The sequence below is a fragment of the Styela clava genome, chromosome 15 (genome assembly GCF_964204865.1).
Source record: "Styela clava chromosome 15, kaStyClav1.hap1.2, whole genome shotgun sequence".
Lineage (NCBI taxonomy): Eukaryota > Metazoa > Chordata > Ascidiacea > Stolidobranchia > Styelidae > Styela > Styela clava.
Window position 1 is genome coordinate 18,108,052 of NC_135264.1, and position 27,455 is coordinate 18,135,506.

The 27,455-nt window shown below is 37.7% G+C and overlaps 1 protein-coding gene and 1 long non-coding RNA gene across 23 annotated transcripts; one reads left to right on the plus strand and one right to left on the minus strand.

Annotated features, from left to right (window-relative positions):
• The first annotated feature begins 1,130 nt into the window (after positions 1-1,130).
• Positions 1,131-11,403, plus strand: LOC120334056 (uncharacterized). Of its 13 annotated transcripts, none has more exons than XM_078109537.1 (8): positions 1,146-1,544; positions 2,309-2,413; positions 3,349-3,406; positions 4,165-4,218; positions 5,117-5,170; positions 8,925-9,044; positions 9,266-9,316; positions 10,053-11,403. In XM_078109537.1, exons 2-7 carry the CDS (start codon positions 2,404-2,406, stop codon positions 9,282-9,284), a joined length of 315 nt encoding a protein of 104 aa, XP_077965663.1. In that variant the 5' UTR covers positions 1,146-1,544; positions 2,309-2,403; the 3' UTR covers positions 9,285-9,316; positions 10,053-11,403. The 13 variants fall into 13 exon arrangements, 12 of the variants coding, with proteins under 12 accessions (XP_077965667.1, XP_077965663.1, XP_077965668.1 ...); XR_013468951.1 differs by lacking the exon at positions 10,053-11,403 and adding an exon at positions 5,946-5,986 and having other exon boundaries at positions 1,154-1,544; positions 9,266-9,315; XM_078109540.1 differs by lacking the exon at positions 8,925-9,044 and adding an exon at positions 5,946-5,986 and having other exon boundaries at positions 1,159-1,544.
• Positions 11,404-14,838: 3,435 nt separating this feature from the next.
• On the minus strand, positions 14,839-26,988 carry LOC120334066 (uncharacterized). 10 transcript variants are annotated; one of them, XR_013468958.1, is made up of 12 exons: positions 26,560-26,988; positions 25,221-25,315; positions 23,637-23,721; positions 22,910-23,093; positions 22,165-22,230; positions 21,906-22,029; positions 21,557-21,681; positions 20,871-21,034; positions 19,568-19,715; positions 18,497-18,579; positions 15,739-15,837; positions 14,839-14,944 (listed from the first exon to the last, which is right to left on the minus strand). It is a non-coding gene; the product is annotated as an uncharacterized LOC120334066 (long non-coding RNA). The 10 variants fall into 10 exon arrangements; XR_013468960.1 differs by lacking the exon at positions 22,165-22,230; XR_013468961.1 differs by lacking the exon at positions 21,906-22,029 and having other exon boundaries at positions 26,567-26,987.
• Between the last annotated feature and the right edge of the window lie 467 nt (positions 26,989-27,455).

A 27,455-nucleotide genomic window follows, 5' to 3' on the forward strand; every position in this document is an offset into this window, starting at 1 on the left:
CGAATTATGGAATTCACAAATTTTGAAAATCAAATTTTTGGTTGAAATTGGATGTGCGGTACCTCATGAAGACTCGTTTCGTTCCTACTCCATATTATATATAATACTTCTGACAACCTATTCGATTAATATTTACTGTAATAAGTTGTTGCCACTTTGCAGATTATATTCGAATTCGTCTTCGTATCCTCGTGCAGAGGTTTTCTTATGCTATTTTGTGATTCTACGTCTTGTGATGTACATTTCTGCATTTTATAATATAACTATAACTTCGAGTTTTTAATTCCGGGTAGAATCCGTTTCTTTGTAAGAAATATTATTAAAAGTTGTCTATTCCGCGTGGGAACCGGTTGAAAACTGCAGAATATTTTCCCGCTGAAATTCCGCTGGATTCACAGTGGTGTTAAAAATTGCTACCGGTATGTATGATGCAAAAGGGTGACACTACAAGACAATTCCAGAAATTTCGCATGTTGTTGGATGCAATATATTTTCACATTTTCAGCTACATGTTTTGTTTCATTGTCCAATCAGTTGCTTTATTGAATATGTAAAAAATTGCACAAAAGTTACACCCAAGACTTACCTAGTAGATAAAAAAAATATAGCGTGACACTACAGGACGGCAAATCCACCATGCACTAACATAACTGTACCACACTATCAAACACTTTGTGTCAGGAATCATCACAAAATATGTCAATTATACCAAAATTTCTACATTTCAGGCCAATTTTTATAAACCATCACAAACCTGGGTGAAATTTTAAATTGTTCGATAAAATTAATGCAGTCCAATAAAAATCCAATGTCTTTTGATATCAAAAATAAAAAAAAATTACTTTTACTGCACTTTTTAGAAAATTGATGGAATTTAACTTTTGCTTGGAATGGCCCTTATAAGTAGTTGGCACTTTGCGAATTATATTCGAATTCGTCCTCGTATCCTCGTGCAAACGTTTTCTTACGCTATTTTGTGATTCTACGTCTTGTGATGTACATTTATGTATTTTATAATTAACACTACCAGCCGAATGTGCTTAAACTATTACTTCGAGTTTTTAATTACGCGTAGGACCCGTTTCTTCGTAAGAAATATTATTGATAATTTGTTTCATTCCGCGTGGGAACCGGTTGAAAACTGCAGAATATTTTCCGCTGGATTCACAATGGTGTTAAAAATTGCTATGTATGATGCAAAAAAGTTTTTTTACACTACAAGAGGCAGGGTTCTCACTCACAGAACACTGGGGATGGTTCAGAGCCTCTAATTATCTATTAACATTCATAATCAGCCATCTTTCCACCTCCCATTACAAGAAGAGCGTTCGCACAGTTGCAGGCTAACCCGGTAACCGCCGTCGCATTGCGAGTTAGCCTCCACTCTTATAACCTACTTTTTTTCATACAGCAGGTACCGTAAATCATTGTTTATTGATAGCCTAATAGTGATTCATACATGTTAACATCGTATTGTGTATTGGAAAGCTGATGTTTTCAGAACTGAACACTCACAGCGAGACAAAGTGATTTAGAGGGTTAAGGTAATTGTTTATATATTTCATAGTGATACCGGTACCGGTACGTGCATAATCACATACCTTATTTTGAGGACCATAAGGGCACTAAAATTCTCCTTTTCTCTCCTTTAGTGTAGTTTCGTACTTCTAGTGCAGTAGTGCGTAGTGGGGGCAAAATAACAATCTTTGCATATGTCAATCCTAACTGTCATCAAAGACGCTATAAAATGAAACTTCCAAAGTGGGGCCAATGATCCAAAATAAAGAATAGGTGCGGTCCGAATTAGGGCTAAGATCTGAAGCCCGAGCCCGAAATTCGGGCCGGGTCGGGCCTGAAATGTCAATCATTACATTCGGGTCAAGCTTCTATATCGCTGACTTTTTTTTTTTGAATTAGGCGTTTCGGCCGTGTTATGGCCACGAGAGACCGTGGTCTGCAAAGAACAGAAGTTGCATCATCAACACGACACATACTGTACTAAACTCTTGCAATGACAATTCAAAGAACTCTCAAATAAAATATGAAATTTTGTGTTTGCTTGGGGCTCGGGCCAGCAAATCCAGATAATTAGTCGGGCTCGGGTCGGGTTTAGCACCCACGAGCCTGGCTGGAATTTTTGGGCCCGATGTTACCTCTAGGCAGAATCCACTACTCAGAAGTCCGGATTCGGACAGTGGTCCGCCAGTTGAGTAGCCCTGCTCTACAGCACACATCTTAGTGCACCTTCTTGACACACAGTTTGCTTATTAGTCATTCTAACTCTTAAATGATTTTTTTTATTTTCTAGATTTTCGACCTGAAGCCGCCACAGAATTTGTAGATCATGTTGAGGTTTATTCGAAAAAGGTTCGAACTTTTGTGTGTTTTTTTGCTCCTGCAGTAATGTTCAAAGGTGGGTTCTGAAATTTCTAATCGCCAAGTTAGACTGTAACAGCTAGCAGGGACAGTGTGTGTTTCGATCCAAAAAAAATTGATATATATGATACAGAAAATTGCCTTTATTCTCATTTTTTTCCATCTTCAACCCCACTCCCCTGGCTACGCTCCTGGTGCAATCACTGCGAGCGTCACTACGGCAACAATGTTGGATGAAACAGTCAATCCACCATTATATCCCTACATTTTTTTGGCCCAACACTCATCAGGATTTTTATCTGTTCATCTATTGGATATTATCAGATCAAGTCTTATGATGGCATATAATTCAGGTTCTCCTGAAATATGTGAAACAAGATGGCGGACACCGGAACGTAGCATGTGTAGCAGGTTAAGGTTAGGCCATCATTTTAGTCTCTGAACTCATAATAGCCCTACCCTAACCTGGTACACAACTACTTTTCGTTGTCCGCCATCTCGGTTCACATGTTCTGAGAGTACCCAAATATTGATAACATAGAAAAGTCCTTAAAAGGGGGCCTGATTCCAACCCCCTTCCTCTGGCTACACTCCTGGTCCAATCACTGGGGTTACAACGCTTTTTTATCGTGTTGGTGAAACAGTTAAATGTCCAACCCACCATTATATTTCTACATATTTCTGACCCAACACTTATCAGGATTTTTATCTCTTCATCTATTTGATATTATCAGATCAAGCCAAACACCATTTATTATTAATTCCAATTGTTTAATAATTGTTACGTAATGACAATTTCTCGTTCTAATCGGAAACTGTATGTAACATTTGGAAATGGTGGATGGTAACTCACTGGTTGGGATGTAAAGAAAGCTCACAAATATGGAAACTAGGTTATTAAGGGTTCTTGAAATAGAATTTGTTGATTCATTGCTTTTTGAGTCCAGTCATAGAAATTTTTTCCGTTTCCAGAGTTTGATCCAAAGTCACAGACTATAAAGATGAAGCTGTTGAAGTTTACTGAAAAAAGGTTCGGACTTTTGTTCTCCGTCTATGAAATAGGATAAGATTTACAAATTATCCCGAGGAAAGGAAACATTATGGCGAACCACCGCCTCTCGTCAGGTTACCATTCCATGTCGGGTATGGGATTAGTTAGTTACACCTAAAAACAGCAAACCTTTCGTGCATAGCTATCTCCGCATGGGATTCAAACCTGCGAACCCACGCAGAGTAATCAGAACTTGTGCGGCCACTGGAAACCTCATGCCGCTGGAAACATCATGCCAAAAATATATACGATCAATCACTAGGGGTCACACTGAAAAGTTATTTAGACATGATTGTTGTTCGACTACCGATTTGTTCGAGCACCGAAGCATTTCTGGTCATAGGAATTGACTTTCCTCTCCTCTAACTTTTTATTGAAATATTTGGTGAATTTCCGAATGAATCGTATTGGCAGTTATGATTTATTTAAAATCTATTGTTGTTTTTCCATGATTTGTGTATTTTTGAAGATAATTTTTTTTTTTTTATATGCTTCATTGCTATATTTGACGCTGTAATACAGCAACAAGGTGTCGCTGAATAGATGACTCATTGAGTCTCTTGCGATCCCTGCTCAATTGCTATGAATCACTGTTTCCTGTGTTTTTAGTTTACTATGTTTCTTTTTTTGCTTTTTATTAATTCTAGCATGATGAAATAAAATATCTGAATCTCAAACTAATGGGGGTTGCTAAAAGTGTCGTCTCAAATTTTAAAATAATTTATTTTTATTTTCAGAGTTCGACCCAAAGCCTCGGATCACGGGGACGATGTTGAAGTTTATTCAAAAAGGTTTGGACTTTTGTAGGAATTTAATATTGTATTATATATTAAAATGTCTTCGATGAAATCCTTTTTTCACTGCCCCTTTGCCACAATTCGCTTGAAACAAATACAGTGATACCTCAGTAGTCGGTCAAGATTTGTCCTTGATTGCTGTTCGAGCACCGAAGCTTTTTTGGTCATAGGAATTGACTTTCCTCTCCTAACTTTTTAATGAAATATTTGGTGAATATTGCTTAAAACTACAGGGGGCAAGAGTGGGAAATTTGAAAGTCAGATAAGATCACGAATATAATGCGAATAAGTTGAATTGGAACGATATCCCACAAATTAACTTTCACAACGCTACACAACTGAAGTGCACGGACGGCATTTTGAGCATCTATGAATGTAATATTACATATGCCTTAAAAAAACTTTGTAAAAGTTATTCTTTGTAATTTGACAAATTTTTTGTTTTTTCTGAGTACCGCCCTGTATGGTTACATACCAGATAAAATAAAACCTATTTCTTTGATATTTTTAGGAATTTCCAACATTCACATTTTTGTTTGAAACGCTTGAATTTATTAAACCCCAAAACTCTATGTTACATATTAGGGTACTCCCTTAGTATGTGAACCAAGATGCCGTACATCGGAACGTAGTATGTGTACCAAGTTAGGGTTAGGCCATAATTTTATTCCAAGTTCTCTTACAAGTTCGAGGACTAGCCAAGTGACACCCGTAGTATTTGTACCTGAGTACACCATCTTGGTTCACATACTACGTTTCGGTGTCCGCCATCTTGGTTCACATACTTCGGGAGTACCCATATCAGACTCCATCATGGCTCCTTGACACAGAGTTTTCAAGCTCTTCTCTTGTTGGGAATTCTTAAATTTAAAAAGATTTTTTCTAATTTCAGAGTTCGATCCAAAGCCTCGGATCACAAGGACGATGTTGAAGTTTATTCGAAAAGGTTTGGACTTTGTGCTTTTGTCTGTGAAATAATGTCCCATCATAAGGTTTATGCCGAAATATATATGGTCAACCACCAAGAGTAAGGCTGGGCCTTTCAAATCAAATAGTAAAATGTTCGAATCGGTTTAGAGCAAAATTTCGAATTGCCGCCATCTTGTTTTTTTTTCTTTCCATCAATGGTTTGGGTGAATTTCTCATTTTTTTTATTGAAGCTAATTCACAACGCGATTCTGAGTTATTGATAAAACTTTTGTCTTATTGCGTGTGAACGCTCAGCAATAGGTCTTAGTGATGTATGTACAAAAAATAGCATAATATTAACTCCCAAGTATTCGAGATTCGAATAAAATATTCGATTCGATTCTGATCATCATTATATTCGAAAATGTCCAGCTCTAACCAGGAGTTGTGGTCACTAGAGGTCACTCTTACCATAAATTAAGACATGATTGATTGGTTGCATAAGTGGCTTGAACTCTTGTAGCATTGACGCCCAGTGTGTGTTGTGACACAGCTTTTGTATGATCCAACTGTATCCTAAACAAATAGTCAATGAAGCATGTCCTGCCAGAATAAGTCCTTCCTGGCAAGTTAAAGATTTTTCTGACCAGTTCTGATTAAGTGAAATATTGTACCTGTTTGTTGAAATTTTCCCATTTTGCTTCTGAGTGAGTTTCATTTAATTCTGAGTGAGTGTGCGTTACTTTGCTTTGAGCAAATTCTTTTATTCATCATTTATCCAGCAATTCATGTAATTTCTTCCCCTTTTTCAGGAGGAAACAGAAACTATACCAGAAAAGTGAAAGAATAATAAGTTCAGTGTTTACATTTATATTTTTCAATTTTTTCAATCCTCTGCACAAAGTTTTCCCCACATTTGATACAGCTAACCCATGTAGGGTAATCAACTGTGATCCTAGCGATTTGCACAGGGCCGCAGCCAGGGTGTTCTGGGGATCGGGACCCCCTTTTTAAAATGTGAAAAAGAAAACATTTCTTTGTATCATACATGACAGGTCAGGGGTGGGCAAATTATGGCCAGCGGGTCGGATCGGCCCACTTGTGTCTGCCGAAAATATGATTATAGTTTGATGGATAATGAAATTCTGTTGAAAAGATTGATTAAAATTGTGTCATAATGACCCTGATTGTTACTTTGTGCTTCTTATTATATAAACGTTAGCCTACCTGTTGTAAATGTTCTATTCATAGCTTTTCATGATTCAAATTAATGTTTGTGGCTGGCCCGCTCAGAAAGTAATTTCCCAACCTGGTCTTAGACCCCAAAGAATCTTGGAAACCTATGTTTTCATGCTCCTGGCTGAGCCCGCTAGTTTAACTTTGCAATTGGAAATTTCAGACCCCATCCCCTTTGGAAACTCCTGACGCCCCTGAATTACCTGGATGCGGCACCAATTGATTGTTTTGGTTGTGGAATTGTAATTCATCACGGCGGTATATTGCTGTGATTTTTCATTCCATGGGTGTATTCACATTCAATTTTTGGTACTCCCGAAGTATGTGAACCAATATGGCACACCGGAATGTAGTATGTGTTGCAAGTTTATAATTTTATTCCAATTTTCCTCATTTTAGTTCTATTACTGGTTCTGGTACTAGCCAAGTGACTCCGTAGTTGGTCTAACCTGGTACACATACTACGTTCCAGTGTCCGCCATCTTGGTTCACTTCCTTCTGGAGCTCCTGTGTTTGAATATTTATCTTGTTTTTAGTGAGACCCAAATAGTGAAATAAAGCAGGTTTCAATCCCAAACAACCATCGCAATAAAGTCAGACTAGCATGCCTCTTTCAAGCTTTTGCCAAAATATTTCAATTTAACCATTCTATAAACTTGTTAATGGGCAATTAATTTGGTTAGTTGAAATTAATGAAAAGTACAATTGTTTGATATATGAACAAACCATTCGGCAATAATTGATATGTTGAATTTATTGAACTTTTTTGTATATCACTGCGATAATTGAAATTTATTACTAGGCGGCCCACAGTTTGCCGACCACTGAGTTACATATTTGTGTGTTTTACCACAGATTTACTTTTTCACTTTTAATTTGTTTGGTTTTTTGCAATTATTGTTTTCACATTTTTTCATAGTCTTAAGACCCAAACTATACCAAATAATAGCAATTATTCTCTATATTTCTAGAAGGTTTCAGGAACTCTTAGGTAGTTTTCAGGTCAATGTTTTGTAAAATTTTCCATTGAATCTCACTCTTAACCATTTTGGAACTCAGTGTTTGCACTTCTTCAACCTTTATTAGATCCTCAGCTAGTGATCGACGCTTCAAAAGTGTACAAAGCAAAGCAAATTATCCTAAGGGAAAATGCCCTGTTACGTATACAATGGGAGCATAAATCAGTAATATAGCAATATTAGAAAACCAAAAAATATTCAAGTCCGTTCAGACGAAGACTTCTAATCACCGCTTGTTTTTTTTTTCACCAAAGTCGAGTTAATTCCTAATTTTTTTGTTGTAGCCATCATTTCGAAATAGGATTCTGGATTGCAATAAAAAGCAATTACCTATCTTTCAAGCATAACCCACAGTGATTCATAAATTTGCTTGGTAATGAGGCTCTCAGCAAAATTGTAAAGAATAATTCATGAATTTACTGTCATAATACACTAAATGCATCATCCCAAATCCCTGCATGGCCGAATGGTGCCCAGTTTATCCTACAATAGTGTGCCTTTCCAAAATTAACTGATTTTTTGGGGGGTAGGGGCATCTATCCTACAGTAATGTCCTATCGTTGAAAACTCTTACTGAAGGTCCTGAGGGTTCATGACCCCCATACCCCCCCCCCCCCACTTCTCCTACAAAAAATTTATTAAGCTTTGTCTTATTATGTGTGGAAATATATTGTTGCTGATGGTCATTTTTGTGTTTTCTTTCGGTGAAAGTGTGACGGGTTGAGTTGGAGTGCGCTTGGTTATGGTGTATTTGCGTAGGATTTACAAATATCTTCTGAGGGGATGTCAATAAGACCACTCGATCATATGGCAAACCATGGCATCTCGTCTGGTCGCCAGACCATGTCTGGTGTTGGGTTAGTTGGTCAGTTATTTGCTCCAGATGCATGTATTTGGTTGTAGAGTTGCTCCCCGTTTTTTATGGGGACGGCAAATTTATAAATTCAGTATAAGGGGAAAAATATCTTGGCATTAGTGATAAAACTAGTTGAAAGAAAATAAATTTGTTATGTATTGGACTGACCACCATTTGGCTATTTATCGTTGCCAAAATTGATAATTATGTTCGCCCCGTGGTACGGTCTTTCTTTGCAATCCACATGTTTTACAAACCTACGTAGAAACTATTCTCTTTACTATACGTCGATCGACGGGCTGTGGGTCGTCATCGGGCCTGTCTTTATACATTCTCAGTAATATTTATCAAAATTTACAATTTTTTAAAATTTACAATCGTGGAAACACAAAGTTCACATAGAGTAGGAAAATTATCTTACATGAACCCAAAACATATGTTGTAAGAGGGCTTTGCCGTTCCAAAAACGTATAATTACCCTACCAATCGAAGAAACCAGACGATATTTCGAAAAACTCGATTTGGATAAAGCTGAAAATCGCTCCCAAAATACACTGAAATTACTTTTCCACAACGTAAATAAAAGGCGAGATTTCGCGCAAAACGGAGCCGCCTTCGTGTGAGGTAAATGTCATACAGAAGACGACAAAACATTTCCAGACATGTGACCTATTTTTCAGCCAATCAGACTCAGAGGTTGACGACTCGACTCTAAGTTTAGAACACTGCTCCTGGGCAGATACCGATCGTTGGGGAGTAGCAACATATTCAGGGATTTCCCTACACCCCCTAATTCTCAGGTGTGACACCATACTTCAATTCATAAGTAAATAAAGCTGTATTTGAATATTTAGAAAGTGACTCATATACCGGCGAAGATGATCAGTCAGATACATTTTTATAAATTACAATTAGTTTTATTCCTAATATATCTACCACCTCCTAAATGTGAAAATGCCCCCTTCCGGGCTGGGGACATACTGCACCCAAACGTATATATGACATGTATTTTTTTATATAGGCGAATGCAGAGAATATGAAACACTTCAAGAACGAAACTAGATATCTAAAGGTGAGTTGAAAATAAGATTAAATTTACCTTGATATTTGGCAAATTGTTAAAAAGGGTACTCCTGAACTATGCGAACCAAGATGGCGGACATCGGAACGTAGTATGTATACCAGGTTAGGGCACATACTACACGAGTATCTTTTTTCGTAGCTTGGAACGCCTAATAGCACCTCAAGACGCTGTTACTGTGTATTTTTACAATTAGGTATTTCGGACTTAATAACTATATAGCGATATTTTATTATCTTCAATATATAAAAATACAGGCTAAGGAAGGGGTGGGCCATGCAGGTGTGACGTAAAATGTTACTTTATTGAATTTCCCAACAGGCATCAGTTTAAAAATATTTTAACCGGTAAAATCTAGAACAAGCCCTGAGATTAAAAAATAAATAATAGTCCGAAATCGAATGTCTCTAAAGCTTGAGAATGATATATTTGTAGTCTGAGATAGCAGTAATTAGTTATTGACAAAACGTGTTGTTGTGCAGGTGACACGTGACATTGTGTGTGCAGGTTCAACAATCTGCCTGAGTGATGTATACTAGGTTTTCAGTAATTTGTGTGTATGGGGGACCTGATACAATAAGAAAGTTACATACAATTTTCCCAATTATTCGAGATTCGTTTCTGAAATCATCAGGTATTCGAAAATGTCCATCCCTAACCATTACTTGTTTAAACATTGATTCTGAAATTCATAAAGTGAAGACTTACAGTATTCTTTTCTTTTCAGGTTTCCTGAACAAACAAAACAAAGACGCTCGTTCTTCAGATGATTTTCCACTTTATTACATTTTAAATTTTCTTCTCCCGTTTGTTATAATGTTAATGTCTTTTTATTTATCGTTTGAATTTCATATTCTGTTGTCAGTACTCATACAAGCTGCCCCTATTACGCAGAGGCCAACACCACTAGATAAGGTGTGGTCTAGATTTTTCGATCAAAGGTCAAAAAAATTGCCCACTTGGATTGGCGGGCCATGTTAGTGTGAAGTTACATATTATGAAAAATATTCAAAAAGGTGAAAAACAATGAGCCTCGTGTCAAAATTTAATTTAATCGCAATTGAATTATTTCCATCTAAAACATCAAAATTTGGTTTTATTTTGGTTGTCGCGGCCCAGATTGATTTGGGAGCTGTAGTTTGCCCATGTCAGCACTAGACCAATCATTTTGGGGTTTTCATAAATTCCGTGATACCAGGTTCTCACAATTTCCACGTTTGGGGGGTGGATATCCCGTTTTTTCCAGTTCTGAATTGACGTCCAATCTGCCATAAAAATCCTCGCACGAAGTGTCATATCTATGTAGAATGGCGCCCATGACAAAGTCCAAAATGCGCCCCCTTGATATTTGTTTGACAATTTATAACGACTATTATTGAATTGAGATACCTGTACGTATTATTTGAGTAAAATACGAGTTTCAGTTATTCCCAATTTGAATTTATTTTATTGAAACTTTATATGATTGATATTTTCCACAGTTTTTTGTCCCTGTCACTAGCCATGGTTGCCACACCCAAGACACGCCACTGCATTCCCGCGAAATAGTGATTTATGTCCAATTTGCAAATATTTTCATGCCATCACTTGCTCTCTTCGATTATTCTCCACTAACCATTGACCAGCAATGATTTTATCAAATTGATAATATTTTTCATCTTCACGTTTTATTTGAAGTTTGAATTTAAGTCTTGTTATTTAAACGTCCCGCCCAATCACCCACCTCTTTAATTTTATAAACACCTTCCTAAAATAAAAAGCTGGGGAACATACTGTTTTTGCTATGAGCATAACTGAAGACAAGCCGTCACTGGTACGTAAGAGCTTTCCAGTAACTACTAAGCCCACTCTCAAACAAAATTCCTGAGTCTATTCGCCGTTATGCCACCACATTTTCCGTTCTTTCGTTCCAAACAAGCATTGAAATGTAAAATCCCGGCACGGCAATGTTTCTTCCAAACGCCAAAAAAACTGATTAATAAATGTTCGTGATGTTTTTAGGTACATATTTTTGTCTTTAGTTGTTCGTCATTCAGTCTGTCTTTGTATGTATTTCATGCCTTCTCTCCTAAACTAGATTCGAGCCTCGAGAAATACAAAAGCCCTGGGTTTCTAGTTCGGTATTGCGCCAAATTTAACTGGGGGTGCGCATTTTTGCATACTCGTAGAAGATCTAGCGCGTAGCTGCAACTAGAAAATTTCTTGAGCTTTTTTTGCGTTTGCTCCCAACAAAATCCCAGACAAGCATGACACACCCAAACTGAACAAGTTGCTCACCTTATTTGCTAAATTCGAGTCCAACAGGCCCTGAAACAGTAATCTTTTGCGTTTTCATATAATATTGTTCCGTTATTTATCTGCTATTTATTTAACATTCTTTATTTTCATATGTCTTAATGAGCAATATCCCCTGAATATGCATTTTCACATATTCGCCAAAACGGCATTGTCAACCTAATTTGCGCCAAGTCCCAGACAAACGGGCCCAGAAACAGTAATCAATGGCAATTTTATGTTCTGTATAATTTTATTCCGTTACTCATTTGCATTTTATTATATGTCATAAGCAGTATTCTCTCATTATGCATATTCGCCGAAACGGCATGCATTGCCCACCAAGATTGTGCTAAATTTGATCCCAACAGTGATAAATATTATTTTATGTTTTTGCATTTTTATATAATTTTATATGTCATATGCAGTATTCTTCCCTCATTATGCATTTTCGGCATTGCCCACAAAATTTGCGTTAAATTCGAGCCCAATAGGTTCATGTTTTATATTTTGTCCCGTCAGTTACATGTTAACGTTATTTCGTTGCAAGTTATTTCCATCCCTTCACTCAGAACAAGGCTCAGTCGCGCATATGTAAAAGCCCTGGCCCCAAAACCGTGATCAATCGTACTATGATATGTCTTTAATTAACGTTTAAATTTTGCAAGTTATTTCCATCCCTTCACTCAAAACGAGGCCCGATCGCCCATATGTAAAAGTCCCGACCCCAAAACTGTGATAAATTGCGCTATATGTCTTTTCATATATTTTTGTTTCGTAAGTTATTTACTCTATGAGTCCATTCAGCGACCAAGTCTGATTTATTAGCAGTGTTTAAATACTTCAGTGTTTATTTTACAATGTTTTGGTAATCTGGTTTCCGTTATTGATGTGTCTTCATTTCCCTTTGTAACTGGTAAAGTTCCTCGTAGTTTTCCTTGTTGATGTATGTATGTATTTGTCTAAACTTGTGACACGAATCACACGGCAATAAAAATGAGAAGAAAAAACAAGTGTCTATAATAATAATAAGTGGGAAAGAGTCAAAAATATACTAAGTCCAAACCCCTTTGGAAAAAAAATCACCAAAAATGGAAAATTTCAGTAAAAGGTAGAGTCTTCTTTGTACGTTAGTGCTCATTCCAAGTGTATTTATGCGGCGCCGCAGGCGCCGCCGCATCGGGGGGCTCATTCCTAGTGTTTTAACGCGGCGCCTACGGCGCCGCCCACCTCTAGAACTTTCACCGTTTACAACCTTCTCGGGACTCGAACTTTGGTTCGGAGCGTACATCACAGACGCCTACCCCCCTGAGGTAAGTCCCCCCGTTTACACTCTTAATATGAGTTTAACACTACTATTTTATTTTTTCTTCAATTTTAATTTTTACTAATAAAAGTACGAAGCTGACAGTCCGATAAGCTGGTGTCGAACCCATGTTTCTGGATCAACGCACCATGGGCATGCCCACTACACCACAGTGAGTGACGCAAGATGTACTTCTAATTTTCACTTATTAACTTATTTGCTCCATTTGTTTTAATTACTTAAAAAGGTAAGTCTGGGCGGATTGGAACCCATGGCCATCGGATTAGAGAGACACTGTTAAGACCGACTGCTTTACCAACTACGCCAGAGCGGTGTACGAAGGATTGGGCTTTACTTCTAGCACAAGTAATCCAGTCCTGGTAGCTAATTATAAAAAAAAAATAAAGCATCATCCGATAAAAATTGAGACACAAAAGCGATTATTCAGACGCTGATGGTAGGCAGGTAGCGATAGAGTAATGGATTGAGTGTCAGGATTGTAAACTGTATATCTTGTGTTCGAAACTGAGCTTTACCTTGTATAATATGTGTTGTAAATACTGTGATATAAATGTATATATGTGTGTGTGCTAAAAATGTATATATATATGTATGTTCCCAACTGTGCCTTGTATAAAGTGCGTCGTAAAATACTGTGTTAAGCATATATATATATATACGTTCGTAACTGTGAGTGTGTCGTAAAAGTAGATAGACGATAGAGATCAAGGTGCGCGTCTTTTTTTTCCAGAACTAGACCCCAATTTTCGCCAATTGGCAAAAAAAATTGCCGGGGGTTAAGATTTCAATCATTCTCACTTTATGTAGCCGCGCCCGTAACTCTACAAATCATCACTGGAAAGCAGATCTCTGGGGTTCATATTGTTGGCTGCCATTGGCGCTACATTTATTTAAACAGTGGTTTGTTTCTCTCCCAACTTTTGTAATCTATTTCCGAATTGGAATAAGTGACACTCAGTTCAACGAGAATAACTTGAAAGCGACACGCACTATGCCCCCAGTTTTTGTATTTCAGTGTTTTTAAATTAAAAGGATGGTAAATATTTAAAACTATTTGTAATTTATAAAAATGTTTTATGTATTTGACTGATCATCTTCACCGACATACAAGCTACTTTCTGAATATCACCACCTATAGGGGTTGTGGAGAAATCACTGGTGACGTGGATTTATTAAAACGGACATAATATAATCACGCTTCTAGATTTCACAATATGACAATCTCGATAGCCAAGATCCATAGGTTGGCAACAGTATACATTTAAGGTACAAAGTATGGATAATAGTACAAATTGAAGCAAGATAAATGCGTTTTTAGCAAGTTTTCCAATTGGGCACTCTGGTAGTATGTGTACCGATTTAATTTTATTCTTATTTTAGTTCTATTAAGAGTTCGGGGACTGTCTGTGTTACCAAGTGAATATTTCCCTGCCCATAGGTTTCAGTCCCTTTACACAACTTGGATGTAAAAAAGCTGAATAAAATTAGTAATTCACTTGCCGAACTGATACTTAGATTATGCGAATGTTCGTCTGTTTGATAAATGTAGAGTTATTGCTCGTTTTGGCATGTAGTCTAACTGTATGTCAGTCAGTCAGTAGTTTATTTTATCACATAATCGCGAATATAAGTCCGGTTTCTTTACTACTGCAATAAGAATATACCAGGGCTACTCAACTGGTGGGCCCCGGTCCGAATCCGAATCTTTCGTATTGGAATCAGACCACACCAAAGGTAATTCTTTATTTTGGATCATTAGCCCCAGTTTAATTTTACAAAATCACTTTTATAGTTTTGAATATATATGAAAAGAACTGTATCGCCATAATAAACAATCTTGATTAGCTAATAATCATTAGCCGGCCGAGGAAATGAGCGTTTAAATATGCAGAAATAAAATTTTTGGATGACGTCAGTCTGTTGTGTTCTCTCGTGCCGTATTGTCAAACTTTTTACGATTTCTGGTCCAAGTAGATTCTTCTGTAAGCGTCGAGAAACTAGGCTCGTCAGATCAATTTCTGCTGGAAAAATTGATAATTTTTGGTCAAAGACTGGTTGTTTGAGAGGTGTTACCTATAGACATTGCTTTTGTGGTAGTGGCGGCATGGCAGTTAGGAGTGTCCACCTTGGCTTATTGATGGTGAGACTATATCAGTGGTCGACAAACTTTATGTACTCGCAGGCCAAATATACACATTTCCGCCTTCGACAATCGCCACATTAAACTTCAAATTATGGCGCATTCGTACTTTCTATTGCTACGTTAAAAGCCTGCCACAATGACATGTGTGTGTGGCATTTTTCAATATATCATACGAGAACACTTTGTTTTTATGACATACTTGCCTGCGGTACATCCTCCAAATGACTACCTGACAAGCGAGTACGAAATTTATTCGGATTGTAATGCATTTAAAATAAAGCTGCTCACAGCAAAGCCCAAATTAGCTTGTGGGCCGCAGTTCGACGACTCCTGGACTATATCATACATTAGGAGCTTGAAATTACTGGGCCCCGGTCTGAACCTGTTGGCTGTTGCGTTCTAACTTGGCAATTATAAATTTGGCTACGTTACTGAAAATGACCCACGAAGATCACCCACAAGTACGTGCTTCACTGAGCCGAATTGATGTCATCCACATATAGGGGACCAAGGTCATTTCGGACATATTCGAGAAAGAACGCCATTTTCGAGTGGACCTAACTTTTTTCTGAAACGAGTCTCTTTACTTTGTGTGTGAATGATCCGCCGTAATTCAATGTAATTAAATTTATTGATCCATAACCATCCATCCAGACAAATATAACTCACCAATTGCAGCTGTATAACAGGTGCTCGTTCAACATCTCCTTCAATCTTGTTTGTATTCTCGATACTTTGGCGTAAAAGGTGAATAAGCCGCTCCAAACTCTAATGAAAAACTTTGGTGTTACCAACTCTTCTTCAATAAATTGTTACAGGGCTCGGCGGTGTGGCACATTGTGCTAAGCGTTAGGTTAGGAATATGCTACCTCTGATTACCCTGCGTGGGTTCGAATGTGGGGATGGCTATCTGTGAGAGGATTGCTAGACTCCTCGTCGCTGTAGAGTGGTTCACGCAATTACTTGGTCACTTACAGCTAGCTACACCATTGAGTCCATGCTTGCAAAAAAAAAAATCTGGCTAACTAATCCCATACCAGACTTGGACAGGTAACATGACGAGAGGCTGTGACTCGCCTTATGATTAAGCCGTCTTATCAGCTTCCCATTCCCAGGGATATAAATCCTATCCTAAACTTATAAAAATTTCAACTTTATTTTCACCATTAAAAGTTTTAAACTCTGATTCAGGTTGGCAATCTTGCCAAACTCTCTTTTATTAACATGCAAGACAAATAGCCTTGATGGAAATTCTTTGCCTTTCGATCTAGAGTAGGGATGGGCAAAGGGGCCAACAATTTTGCCCATCTCGACTGGCGGGCCATGTAAGTGAGACGTAAATGTTACATTTTATGAAGAATATTAACAGTGCTAAAAAGCAAGAGTGGAAAACAGTATGCCCTGTGCTGAAACTAAATTTAATCGCAATCTCAACTAATTCTTTGAGCTATTTTCATTTCAGACGGGCGAGACTGTATCATCTAGCGCAGTGGTTCCCAACCGCCGGTCCGCGGACCGGTGCCGGTCCGCGAAGCTTTTTTGCCGGTCCGCGAGAAATTTCGTTGTTTTTATTCCGTCTCAATCGCTTTGCCGAAGACGAAGTTGCGTTGGTTTATTACGTAATTTCTCTTTCATCGTTATATTGCGACGTAATTCGCGACATCTTGGCGCCGAGTAATCACACTTTTCTCTTTTTTGGCCCCGATTCATCGCGAATGCGCTCCGATCGCTTTACCGAAGATGAGGTTGCGTTGGTTTATTACGCAATTTCTCTCCTGCCGTCATATTGCGACATCTTGGCGCCGAGTAATCACATTTTTTGCTTTTTCGGCTCTGATTCATCGCGAATGCACTCCATCAAATATGCAAAATTCAAAAGCTAAAAATTGGCACGCGTGCTTTTTCTGTTCTGCGCCATATTCCTGATTATTATGACCATTTATATAAAACGTTATGCATATTTCCTTTGTTTAAACCAGAAAACTGTCAAGAGCAGTATAGTATTCCAGTAAGATATGAACTTGTTGCGACACTGCAGGTGGTCACGAGACGCGCAAAAAACATAGGCGGCAGAGATCTTTTCCAATATTTTGAGAAGACATAGTAGGATTTTGATCCTGGTGCCAACTTGCCAGTCAAAAAGAAAAAAACTTAATTAAAATTGTGATTCAACTTTACAGTCCAGATTTAAGAAAGAATCACTGTCACAATTTTGGATATCTCTTGATGGCGAATACCCATCGCTAAGTAAGCAATCAAACTGTTGTCCGTATTTTCAATCAGTTACTCCGTAAATGCGAAAAAACATTTTCATCACTAGCTTTAATTAAAACACAGCAACGAAATCGGCTACTCGCCTCTGCAGAGCTACGTGTTGCAGAAACTTCTTTGAGGCGTCGTTTGCAATCCAATATTGGAAACGAAACAGCAGCAAAATTCTCACTAGAGTTAATTGTGTTTATACAATATTTGGCATGTACATGCTTTTTATGTGAAATGTTTTATGCGTGCCTTTCTCACGCATAATGGGTGCCCAGTACCTGTGGCGTAGCATCCACCCCCGCGGTCGCGGGAGGACCCACAGCGCCAAGGGGCCAAAGTGGTTAGAATTTAGAAATGTAAGCCGCAAAACCAAAAGTTGCATTGCAAAACCAGTAATGCACATCTAACGTTGATGTTAGTTCTTCTCAAATCGTTTTGTTAAGTAACAATGCCAGGGAGTCGTCGATTTTCGGCGTCTTGTGGTTTGATTGCACCGGAAAAATTGCGAAGGCTGTCACAATGATGTCGAAAGCAAAACCTCTCAGTGGCGCACAGAAACGCAGAAAAAGGGCAGAAGAGGACGCACGTATGAAAAAAATATAAAGTAACCAAGATAAACGGCAAATTTTATGTTACCATTGCCTTTTAATAGCGACATGTTATGCTTTTTGACGAAATAAAAAAAGCGTTGTTTTAGCTTATGTCCGAGAGTTTTTAGGGTCATTTCCCCGAAATATTTTTGCGGGGTCACGAGAGTCTTGCTACGCCACTGCCCAGTACTGCATTTTATTACGAAATAGATGGTATTAAATTATGTTTTATACATTTCAATTTTTGGCAGGCACATTATTTGATAGTTTTTCTTCGTGTGAAATGTTTTTAGGTGTGCCTTTTTTGAGTGCCTGACATTGCATTATATTATCTGTTCCAGTCATTTCAATTTTTTGCCGGTCCGCGAGTACATTTAATTTAATTTTACCGGTCCGCCAGGATAGAAAGGTTGGGAACCACTGATCTAGCGGGCCGGATATGGCCCACTAGCCGTACTTTGCCCATGTCTGATCCAAATTGGAAAATATCAATACTGATATCGACAAAGACTTCAGTTGTTGCCAAAACTTTAAATGCACTCTAAATATGCGACCGTACTTATTTGCTATCTTACCTTAGTCAAATATAATTCATCAAAGTTCTATCACAGGACCTTATTCAGCTTCTGCTGCGATCATGCGTGGATTCACGGTACGCCTTCAATATAAATGAAATGTTTTATTTAGACTAGTCCAGTTCAAGCATAGTTTTTCAGTAAAATCAATCAGATACGATGTACCCATGGGGTTTAAAGGCCTTACGTTCTAGGAATGTGAAATTCAGATCCTGTATATGACTCAAACTTCATACATTGCAATTTTCCGTAGCTTAAAACTCTTGTCTAACTTGGCAATTAGAAATTTCTGAACCCCCACTTCCTTGGCCATGCATATAGTTCTACTGAGAAGGTATGGAGATTCGCTGAAACTGTTTCTTTTTAGGAAATATTTAGTTCCTAATGTGAAACTGAAAGTCATTTGTCTTGGTTATATGTTAAGTTCTACGCCCAAGCTATTATAGAATAAGGGTTCAACCGAATACGCTTACACTCAGCATAACACACAACATAAGATAACTAGCGAGTGACGCAACTGCGACACGTTAGCACTAGACAGATAGCACAATCAATTATTAGAGACGTTACTCGACAAGGCATTATAAGCCATCATCAACATCGTGGATTCCACAAGGGCTGTAGGACTGTTCGAAATCACAATGGTTACGACCGTACTCACCAAGGTTTGTATGTGTGACTACTGTCATAAAACATTAGCCTGAATACAGTTTCATGGAAGTGGGACTCAAAACTATGATATATGTTTTTCAATTTTAATTATATAAATTCAACTTTAAATTTATATTATATTACAAATTTGTAATAATTTACAAGTCACATTTATCCAAAGATACGAAGCGAGCCAAACCATTAGAATGGAATAACTCGTACTCATACATCTAGTAAGTGTCAGTGTAGAACTAATATAAGGAAAATTGGAATAATAACTTGCCTGGTACAAGTTCCGGTGTCCGCCATCTTGGTTCACATACTTCGGGGGTATCCATTTAAGTATGTTGAGACGTCTAGTAACTATCATTCATGCAAAGTTCTGATAAAAATATAAAACAAGAAACAAATGACCCAAACCTGTTCGTGTCAATGCAACCATCATAAGATTTCTTCCATTCTCAAGTTCAACCACAGTATCTTGTAGTTTTAACGGCTCAGATCCTGCATATGACTTTGTTAAATTGATGCACTTGGTGGATTTTCTTGTATTGTCATCTGACCTGACCTGATTGATATATCGAAAAAGTTTATGACGGATTCCTGTCTTCATAGGAATAAATTATCAAGTCAAGTTTATTTTTCTAACCAGTAAAATCAACAACAATCGAAAACAAATTACGAGAAAATGATAATTAAACATTTTTAACTTGGGAAGGAAAGTCGCAGGGAAATCAAAACTGGTTATCAAGCAGTGACACCCAAGGTTCAAATATTTAATTTGAGAATGATCGAAATTTTAGAGTTTGGAATCCATCGATGAGAGCAACAAGATAATTCGAAGAGCAATATTTACAAAGTACGTCTCTCCAGCCAAAACAAAATGTTGGCAGAACTACGCTCTTAATGACTTTTCTTTATTTGAAGAACATTGGATTGGATGACTTAATCATAGAATATCAGGTCTGGAGTTAGTTAATTGTACCGGGTGGTCCATCATATTCCGTATCCAACAAATAAAGAAATGCATTTAAGCCAGGGGTGGGAAATTACTTCCCTGAGTGGGTTGGTTTCAGATAATTGCTTACTGGGCCGGATGCTATAAAACTATAAATCAAAAACAGTTTATTCACAAATAACTAACGTAACAGCTCTAATGTACAATAAACATATATTTGTACCAAATGGCACAATGATGAATAGGACCGATGTAGCCTAATGCACGCGTCCAAAACATTGTTTAAATCAGTCTAGAAGCTCAGAGGTGTAGGTGGTCCCTCATATTCCGAAAGGAATAAAGTCATTGATCCAACAAATGATGCATTTGAGCAGTCAATCAATTTACTTCAAATTAACCCCCCACGAATGGCACTTAGCGAATACTTATGTCATCCTCAGAATCACCCAGGGGCCCCCATGTAGGTACTCCCAAAGCATGTGAACCAAGATGGCAAACACTGGAACATAGTATGTGTCCCAGGTTGGGGTTAGGTCATAATTTAAGGGACAAATACTAACAGAGTCGCTATGCTAGTCCCTGAACTCGTAGTGGAACTAAAATAAGGCAAATTATGGCCTAACCCTAACCTGGTACACATACTACGTTCGGGTGTTCGCCATCTTGGTTCACATGCTTCAGGAGTACCCCCAAGTATGCCAAGAACCAAGAACAACGTTTTAGGTGACCCATGCTACTACTGATCGATATTTACATTCAAAATACCTTTAATGCATCCAGACAATCCCAAGACTATGAAACATCTCATCAAAGTGAGTTCAGCTTTGTCAAATTCCGAGTTTCTTATTTCAAGAACCATGTTTGGTTGAATTTTAAAAGTCATAAATTTTGACAACAGAGTGGATTCTTAGAAATCCAACAATCAGGTCCTGGTTGAAAATAATTTCGATAATGGCAAAATGTGCACAGACTATATTAAGCAGTGGTTCACAATCTTTTATGGCTTTTGGGACTCATGCGGAGGCATTTGGACCTCATGCCCTTCTGTTTATTAATTAAAAAATCAATAATATACTCAATTCTATTATGCACTCATTTATCGCTATTTATGGTTCATAAATATGGCTACTGGTGTTATATATACAGCCAGTCACACAAGCATTAGAATTCAGAGAGAACAGATGTATTTACTGTGTTAATTTGATTGATAGATACTGAAACAATTCACACATAAGAAAATGCTCTGGGACTAGAAATAACCTACAGAAAGCCGGCAATTCAGTTTTATCTTGAAGGGAAAAGTCTGCAAACACAATCACAGTAATATCAATTCAGCACCTAGTATTGAGGCCCCCTCAGGAGACCACAGCCTCCCAGTTAGAAACCACTGCACTATTGAGAATGTTTAATAAAATCAACATCTTAGTTTTAGAAGGAAGGCTAAGACTTACTATTTCGATGATTCAAGGGTTCGTCTGTGAGGAGGTACGTGTTCAATCAAAACAACTCAGACCCTACAACCAGGATTGATGAAACCTTTGCAATTTTCGTGAATCCTGCATCGTACTGTGTATACCTACAACATAGCAAGAACTTAGATGTGTTTTTTTGCCCCGTGTAATGGGTAGTCGTTTAAAATTTCTGGTAGGAAACGAATTCATGGCTTAGATGCCGATGGTACATCCGATCCAATTTCACCAAAGCGAAATTCGATGAACATCGTCAAAAATTTCAGTAAATCCGCATAATATTCAGTTTTATTACGGCCCCAGCTCTGTTTAAAAGATCCCTATCCATTACCTTGGATATATAGTCCTGCCATGCAGTGATAGTTAAGTGCGAAAGGATTGCCAGACTCCTTGCCGTAGGATTGTTCACGAAATAGGGGTCGGTCACGGTTTCCTCTACCATCAAGTCCATGCGTCTGAAACAAATAACTGGCTTACTAATCTCATACCCATCATGGACTGGTAATCGAATCAGATGCCATGGCATGACATATGATTTAGCCGTATTATCGACTTTCCTCTTCCTGGAATATGGAAATCTTACTACTAACCATTGAAATTTCATTGTATCTTGCAACATAGTTCAATTCGATCTTCACAATTCAATTCCAATTTACCTGGATATTTAATTTTAAAGATAAATAGCTATAAAGAAAGTGAGATTATAGATTAACTTGAAAACACAAAATCTAGCTTGGATGGGGAACAAGATTAAGGAAAATAAATATTCAGATATAAAATATTGTTAAAAAATGTCCAATTGGTGCGATCATGACAAATGTAAAAAAGGGTCAGATGAAAGGCATCCTAAGAAAAGCAGGAATCCCAGATTAAATGCTGAAAAAAAAAACATTCACAAAAACAGGACAAAAAATATTCAGTTAAAATATATAATATTGGTACAAAATATATGATTGGTACAAACATAACTGAAGTAAAAATAGGCCAGGTGAAAAAGAACGAGATCAGAGAATGAATGGAAATAGAAAAGAAATATAATATACCCAGTCTCTGTCAGATGTTTCCCCAACCTTTAACCGTCAAATTGACCTTTTCTCGACCTTTGACCCCCAGGATTTACCATTACAAAGTTTGCTGTTTTTAAGAATGGTTTCCATGACAACATGTCTGAACGCCTTTTGTTACCACACCCTTTTGATCATGCTGATTGGCTAATGTTACGAAAGTAAACTAAGAAGTTAATACTCCTGTAGTATGTGAACCAAGATGCCGGGCACCAGAAAGCTGCAACACTATGGTTTCAGAGGTAATGTAAGCAAACTACTAGCTAATTACCTGAGTGGTTGTTTTCGATTTGTTGAATTAGGTTCTCATAAGTCCCCAATGTTGCCCATTCAGTGCGGAATTGTCCAGGGTTAGGATTAAATGACTTGTCAAACTGCTCAAATCTTCTAACCAAGCTCTTCGCCAATGATGCCTGCCTGCTTGCTAGTGGAAAAGACTAGACCACACTCGAACACTGTAAACTCAGAAATAAATAAAATATATGAGTGGATGTTATGCAACAAACTTACTGTAAATGTCGAAAAATCTAAAGTCATGGTTTTCAGGCGAAAATTAGGGTGGTTGCCTTGGAAGTTGTCCAATCCTATAAATATCTCGGGCTCCATATAGATAATATTTTAAAATGGAACACCCATACTATCGAATTACATAAGAAATTGTCGAGATCGGTTGGGATATTGGGAAAACTCAGACATTATGTTCAGGATGCCACTCTGCGAACTGTTTACTTTGCTCTCTTTCAATCCCACATACAATATGCCATAACCGCTTGGGGCTCAGCAACGCAAACTAACATTCCTTAATTAGAGATTTTGCAGAATAAAGCTGTTAGAACCCTCTCTAGAGCATCTATTCGTACAAACCTAAACACCCTATACCATAAAACAAGGGTGTTAAAACTATCTGATATTCACACTCTAGAGATCTCCAAAGTTATGCATCAATTTCAAAACAACCACTTGCCCACAGCTTTCGACAATTATTTTGTTTCGCTTACCTCTGTGCATGAACACAACACTCCCTCTTCAACCAAGTCCAATTTTTTTGTACCTCGCTTTTCACTGAGCAATTCTCAAAGTTCACTGAAATACAAAGGCGTCATAATATGGAATACCGTAAAAGCGCCTAACTTCGGACAGTTCCTAACTTCGGACGAAATTTTTGAACGGCCATATCTTGGCTAAAACGCGCCGTATATTGCTAATTTTAATTATTATAGGTTGCGCTGTTATATCTACATCTATTCTCATCTTTATTATTGTTGCATAATTATTTTTTTGGTAAAAAAACGGAAATTTTGCCGAAAATTGACTGCCCGGCATTCAACGGCGCAGAGCGTCGCTCCTACTGAAGCTATCATCGTCAAAATACCATCATTCGGTAGAGGGCGACAACAATGTATATAATTTATTTGAGTGATCGCAAGATGTCGTACGAGATTTAAATAAAACCTAAAATTCTGAATTATAAATTCCGTAAGAATATTAAGATTTCACGCAGCGTCAAAAATTACGTCAACCTCACGTAGATTATTTTTCGCTCACTTCCGACACGACGTCACACTGCGTCGCGGAAATGAATTTTGACGCCAGACACAACATGACAATTTCCGTTAAGATAAAGACGGCGTTCCAATGTTATATTTTTGTATTTTGTTCGGTCATGTATGAATATATGCCAAAATTACATTAATGAAAATACATGTCACACTTAATCGATGACGTTAAAAATCGAATATATAAAACTATGATAATTCCAACGTCCATATGGCACAGTGCACTGACTTAACCATTATTTTATGATTAGTAGTCGAAATGACAGTTATTGAATACGGCCTGGGTGAATTTTATTCACTCGAAATTAAAAATAAATTTAATCTCCAACAAATAAACGGGACCTACATGTTTACAAGATTAAGTTGAATTTTAAATTAAACTTTACAATCGGATTTACCGTGTGTTTGATATAAATTATCATTTATAAAGATAACCGCGCAGAATAAAAAAAAGCTATCGGTTGAGAATATTAATACTTCAAAGACTTCGATAGAAGCCCGTTAAAATACTTCATTGTGGATTGAAGTATCGAAAATAACGAACGAAAGATGTAAACATAGGATGACGGAAGTTTCAAATAATGCATTTTCGTCGTGACGTCAATGTTACGTTACGACGACAATCGAGCGTCTTATCTTCACACAACGACGTGATTACGTCATCCGCATCGGAAACCTCTTTCTCTCTGTGCGTCGCGGTTACGCAGTGAAGAAAATGACTGTCCGAAGTTAGGGCAGTGAAGGATAACAGTCTGATGGCAAGAAATATCGATTATTTCAATAGTAGAAATAGTCCAATTGAACCGAAATTTGCAGGGAATGTAAATTACCGCACGAATGTTTTACCGAGCAATTTTGGCACCGTTTGGACAATAAATGGCCGAGTTATTGATGAAAATATAGTAATTTTGTCCGAAGTTAGGCGCTTTTACGGTAGTATTTCACAAGCACATATGAACACATTTTACAGAAAGCACATATGTCTCTTTTAAAATAAAATATAAGACGGTCATGCTTTCATCTTACCTGTCTCGGGTCACCACATCTGTTTGATGTGCTGACACCCTCAACCCCTTGTCATTGTCAGCTCAACACTTGACTTCACCCACAGTCCACAGTAACTGAAATAGATAGAGACTCTGTAAATATTGAACTTGTTATTTCCCCCACCGTGTCAGTGCATAGCCATGTGGGCTGACGGCTAACTCGCCATGAGGGCCCTCTCTCTCGAAGTGGCAATGTCGATCGTCAATTATAAAGAATAAAGACATGGCGAGTTAGCTCTCTCTCTCCCTCTCTGCTCGCAATCAACGGCTGTTAGAATAAAATGAGACTGCCGGTAGCAAAATAGAACTTTTGATATATTTAGCGCTGTTGTTGATTCAGTGCTCATACAATCAATTAATATGATGATATATTTAGCATGCTTAGATGAAAATGATAAGTTGAGACATCTTTTGCCCGTCGAGTACCGTACGGTACCGGTATGCCTTCCGACATATAAGCCCGTTTTCTTGTCACTTTGTTACCATTTGCACAGTAGGTATTGTAATCAAACACATTTAATTTAATATATTTATCCTTACTATTGAAGTTGTTAGTATAAACAGCCACCTTTCCATCTCCCATTACAAGAAGAGCCTCCGCACAGTTGCAGGCTAACCCGTTAACCGCCGTCGCATGGCGAGTGGTCCATGGCGAGTTAGCCTCCACCCGCCATGTGCCACTCATACAATAACCAAACTATTCATCTTGCCAACATCAGGCTCAGACGGGTTATCTTGGATCCAAACCATACCGGTACCGGTGAGTCACTTCACCCATGATCCATAATTTGGTCTCAGATTGTGTACAAATACTTAGCTATCTTCCGTCGCATGGCGAGTGGTCCATGGCGAGTTAGCCTCCACCCGCCATGTGCCACTCATACAATAACCAAACTATTCATCTTGCCAACATCAGGCTCAGACGGGTTATCTTGGATCCAAACCATACCGCCGGTACCGGTGAGTCACTTCACCCATGATCCATAATTTGGTCTCAGATTGTGTACAAATACTTAGCTATCTTTTGTGTCTTTGTAAAGTGCCAGTATACTCACCAATTTCAAAATTTTAATGATATTGCAACAACTAAATTGATGCATTTTCCATATGCTGTTTGCTTGGGTACCGGTACCGGTACGGTACTACCGGTACCGTACAGTGTTTACTTCATTCATGTTTTCAATGATGGACTAAATTTTTCTAATATATACTAGTTTCTTTATGTACATATTTTGTCTAATTAGGAATAATAGTTATTGCCACATTTAATCATTTTGTGGATTATTTCCAATCGCCAATTGAATTTTATTATTTTTTACCTGTTACCGTAACGTCAGGTTAGGTCCTTAGGCTTGTACCTCTTTACACGACGTCTCCGGCACCAAAGCACCTTACCACTATAATTCCACTTGTTTCCATACTCTCGTATCCCTAACTGAGAAAACAAATTATCTTATTAGAAAATAAAATTTGCCAAGTTATCGGCTTTCCCTCGCGGGATAAATATGAATTCAACCTCAACTCAGGCACCACTGTGAATCCAGCAGAATTTCAGCAGAAAAACTTTCAACCGGTTCCCATGCGGAAAATAATCTCTTATTGCAATATTTTTAAGGAATAAATGGATCCTATTCGGAAAAATATGTTCCGAAGGAAACAACTCGGATCAAAATACAAGTTTAAGCACATTCAGCTGGTAGTGGTAATTACAACATACATAACTGTATATCACATAAAACAGAAAAACTAAAACGTATAAGAATATGTTTGCAGAATAAAAAAAAAATACAAATTAAAAAAGGCTACATTTGATGGGAACACAAATATATCGAAAAAAACATGCAAACTCTAGGGTTCGAGACCAAATTCGAATATGATCCGCAGAGTTCCAACAACTTTAAACAGTAATTCTGAATAGTATCAATAGTAACAAGTATTATATATGAAAGTTGAAAGGAACAAAGCAGGACATTATGAATTATGGGGCTTCAAATACCGGCCAAAAGCAAAAATTTCTAAAATTGATGCATACTCGATATATCGGGTCCGAATTCGAATATGTTGCTTTAACTGCCGACAACTTTTGACAACGATTTCAATTACAAGTACACGTCTAGTGTCTAACACCAAAGTATGATCATCAGCAGAACAAAACTCAACACACTATGGACCATCAGAAATTGATGAAAAAGAAGATTTTTATATTTCGTGCGAA

Coding starts and splice junctions, on each gene's coding strand:
- LOC120334056 (XM_039401513.2), top strand. Junction 3,407..4,164: donor TTGAAGTTTACTGAAAAAAG/GTTCGGACTTTT, acceptor TTTTATTTTCAG/AGTTCGACCCAAAGCCTCGG. Junction 4,219..5,116: donor GTTGAAGTTTATTCAAAAAG/GTTTGGACTTTT, acceptor TTCTAATTTCAG/AGTTCGATCCAAAGCCTCGG.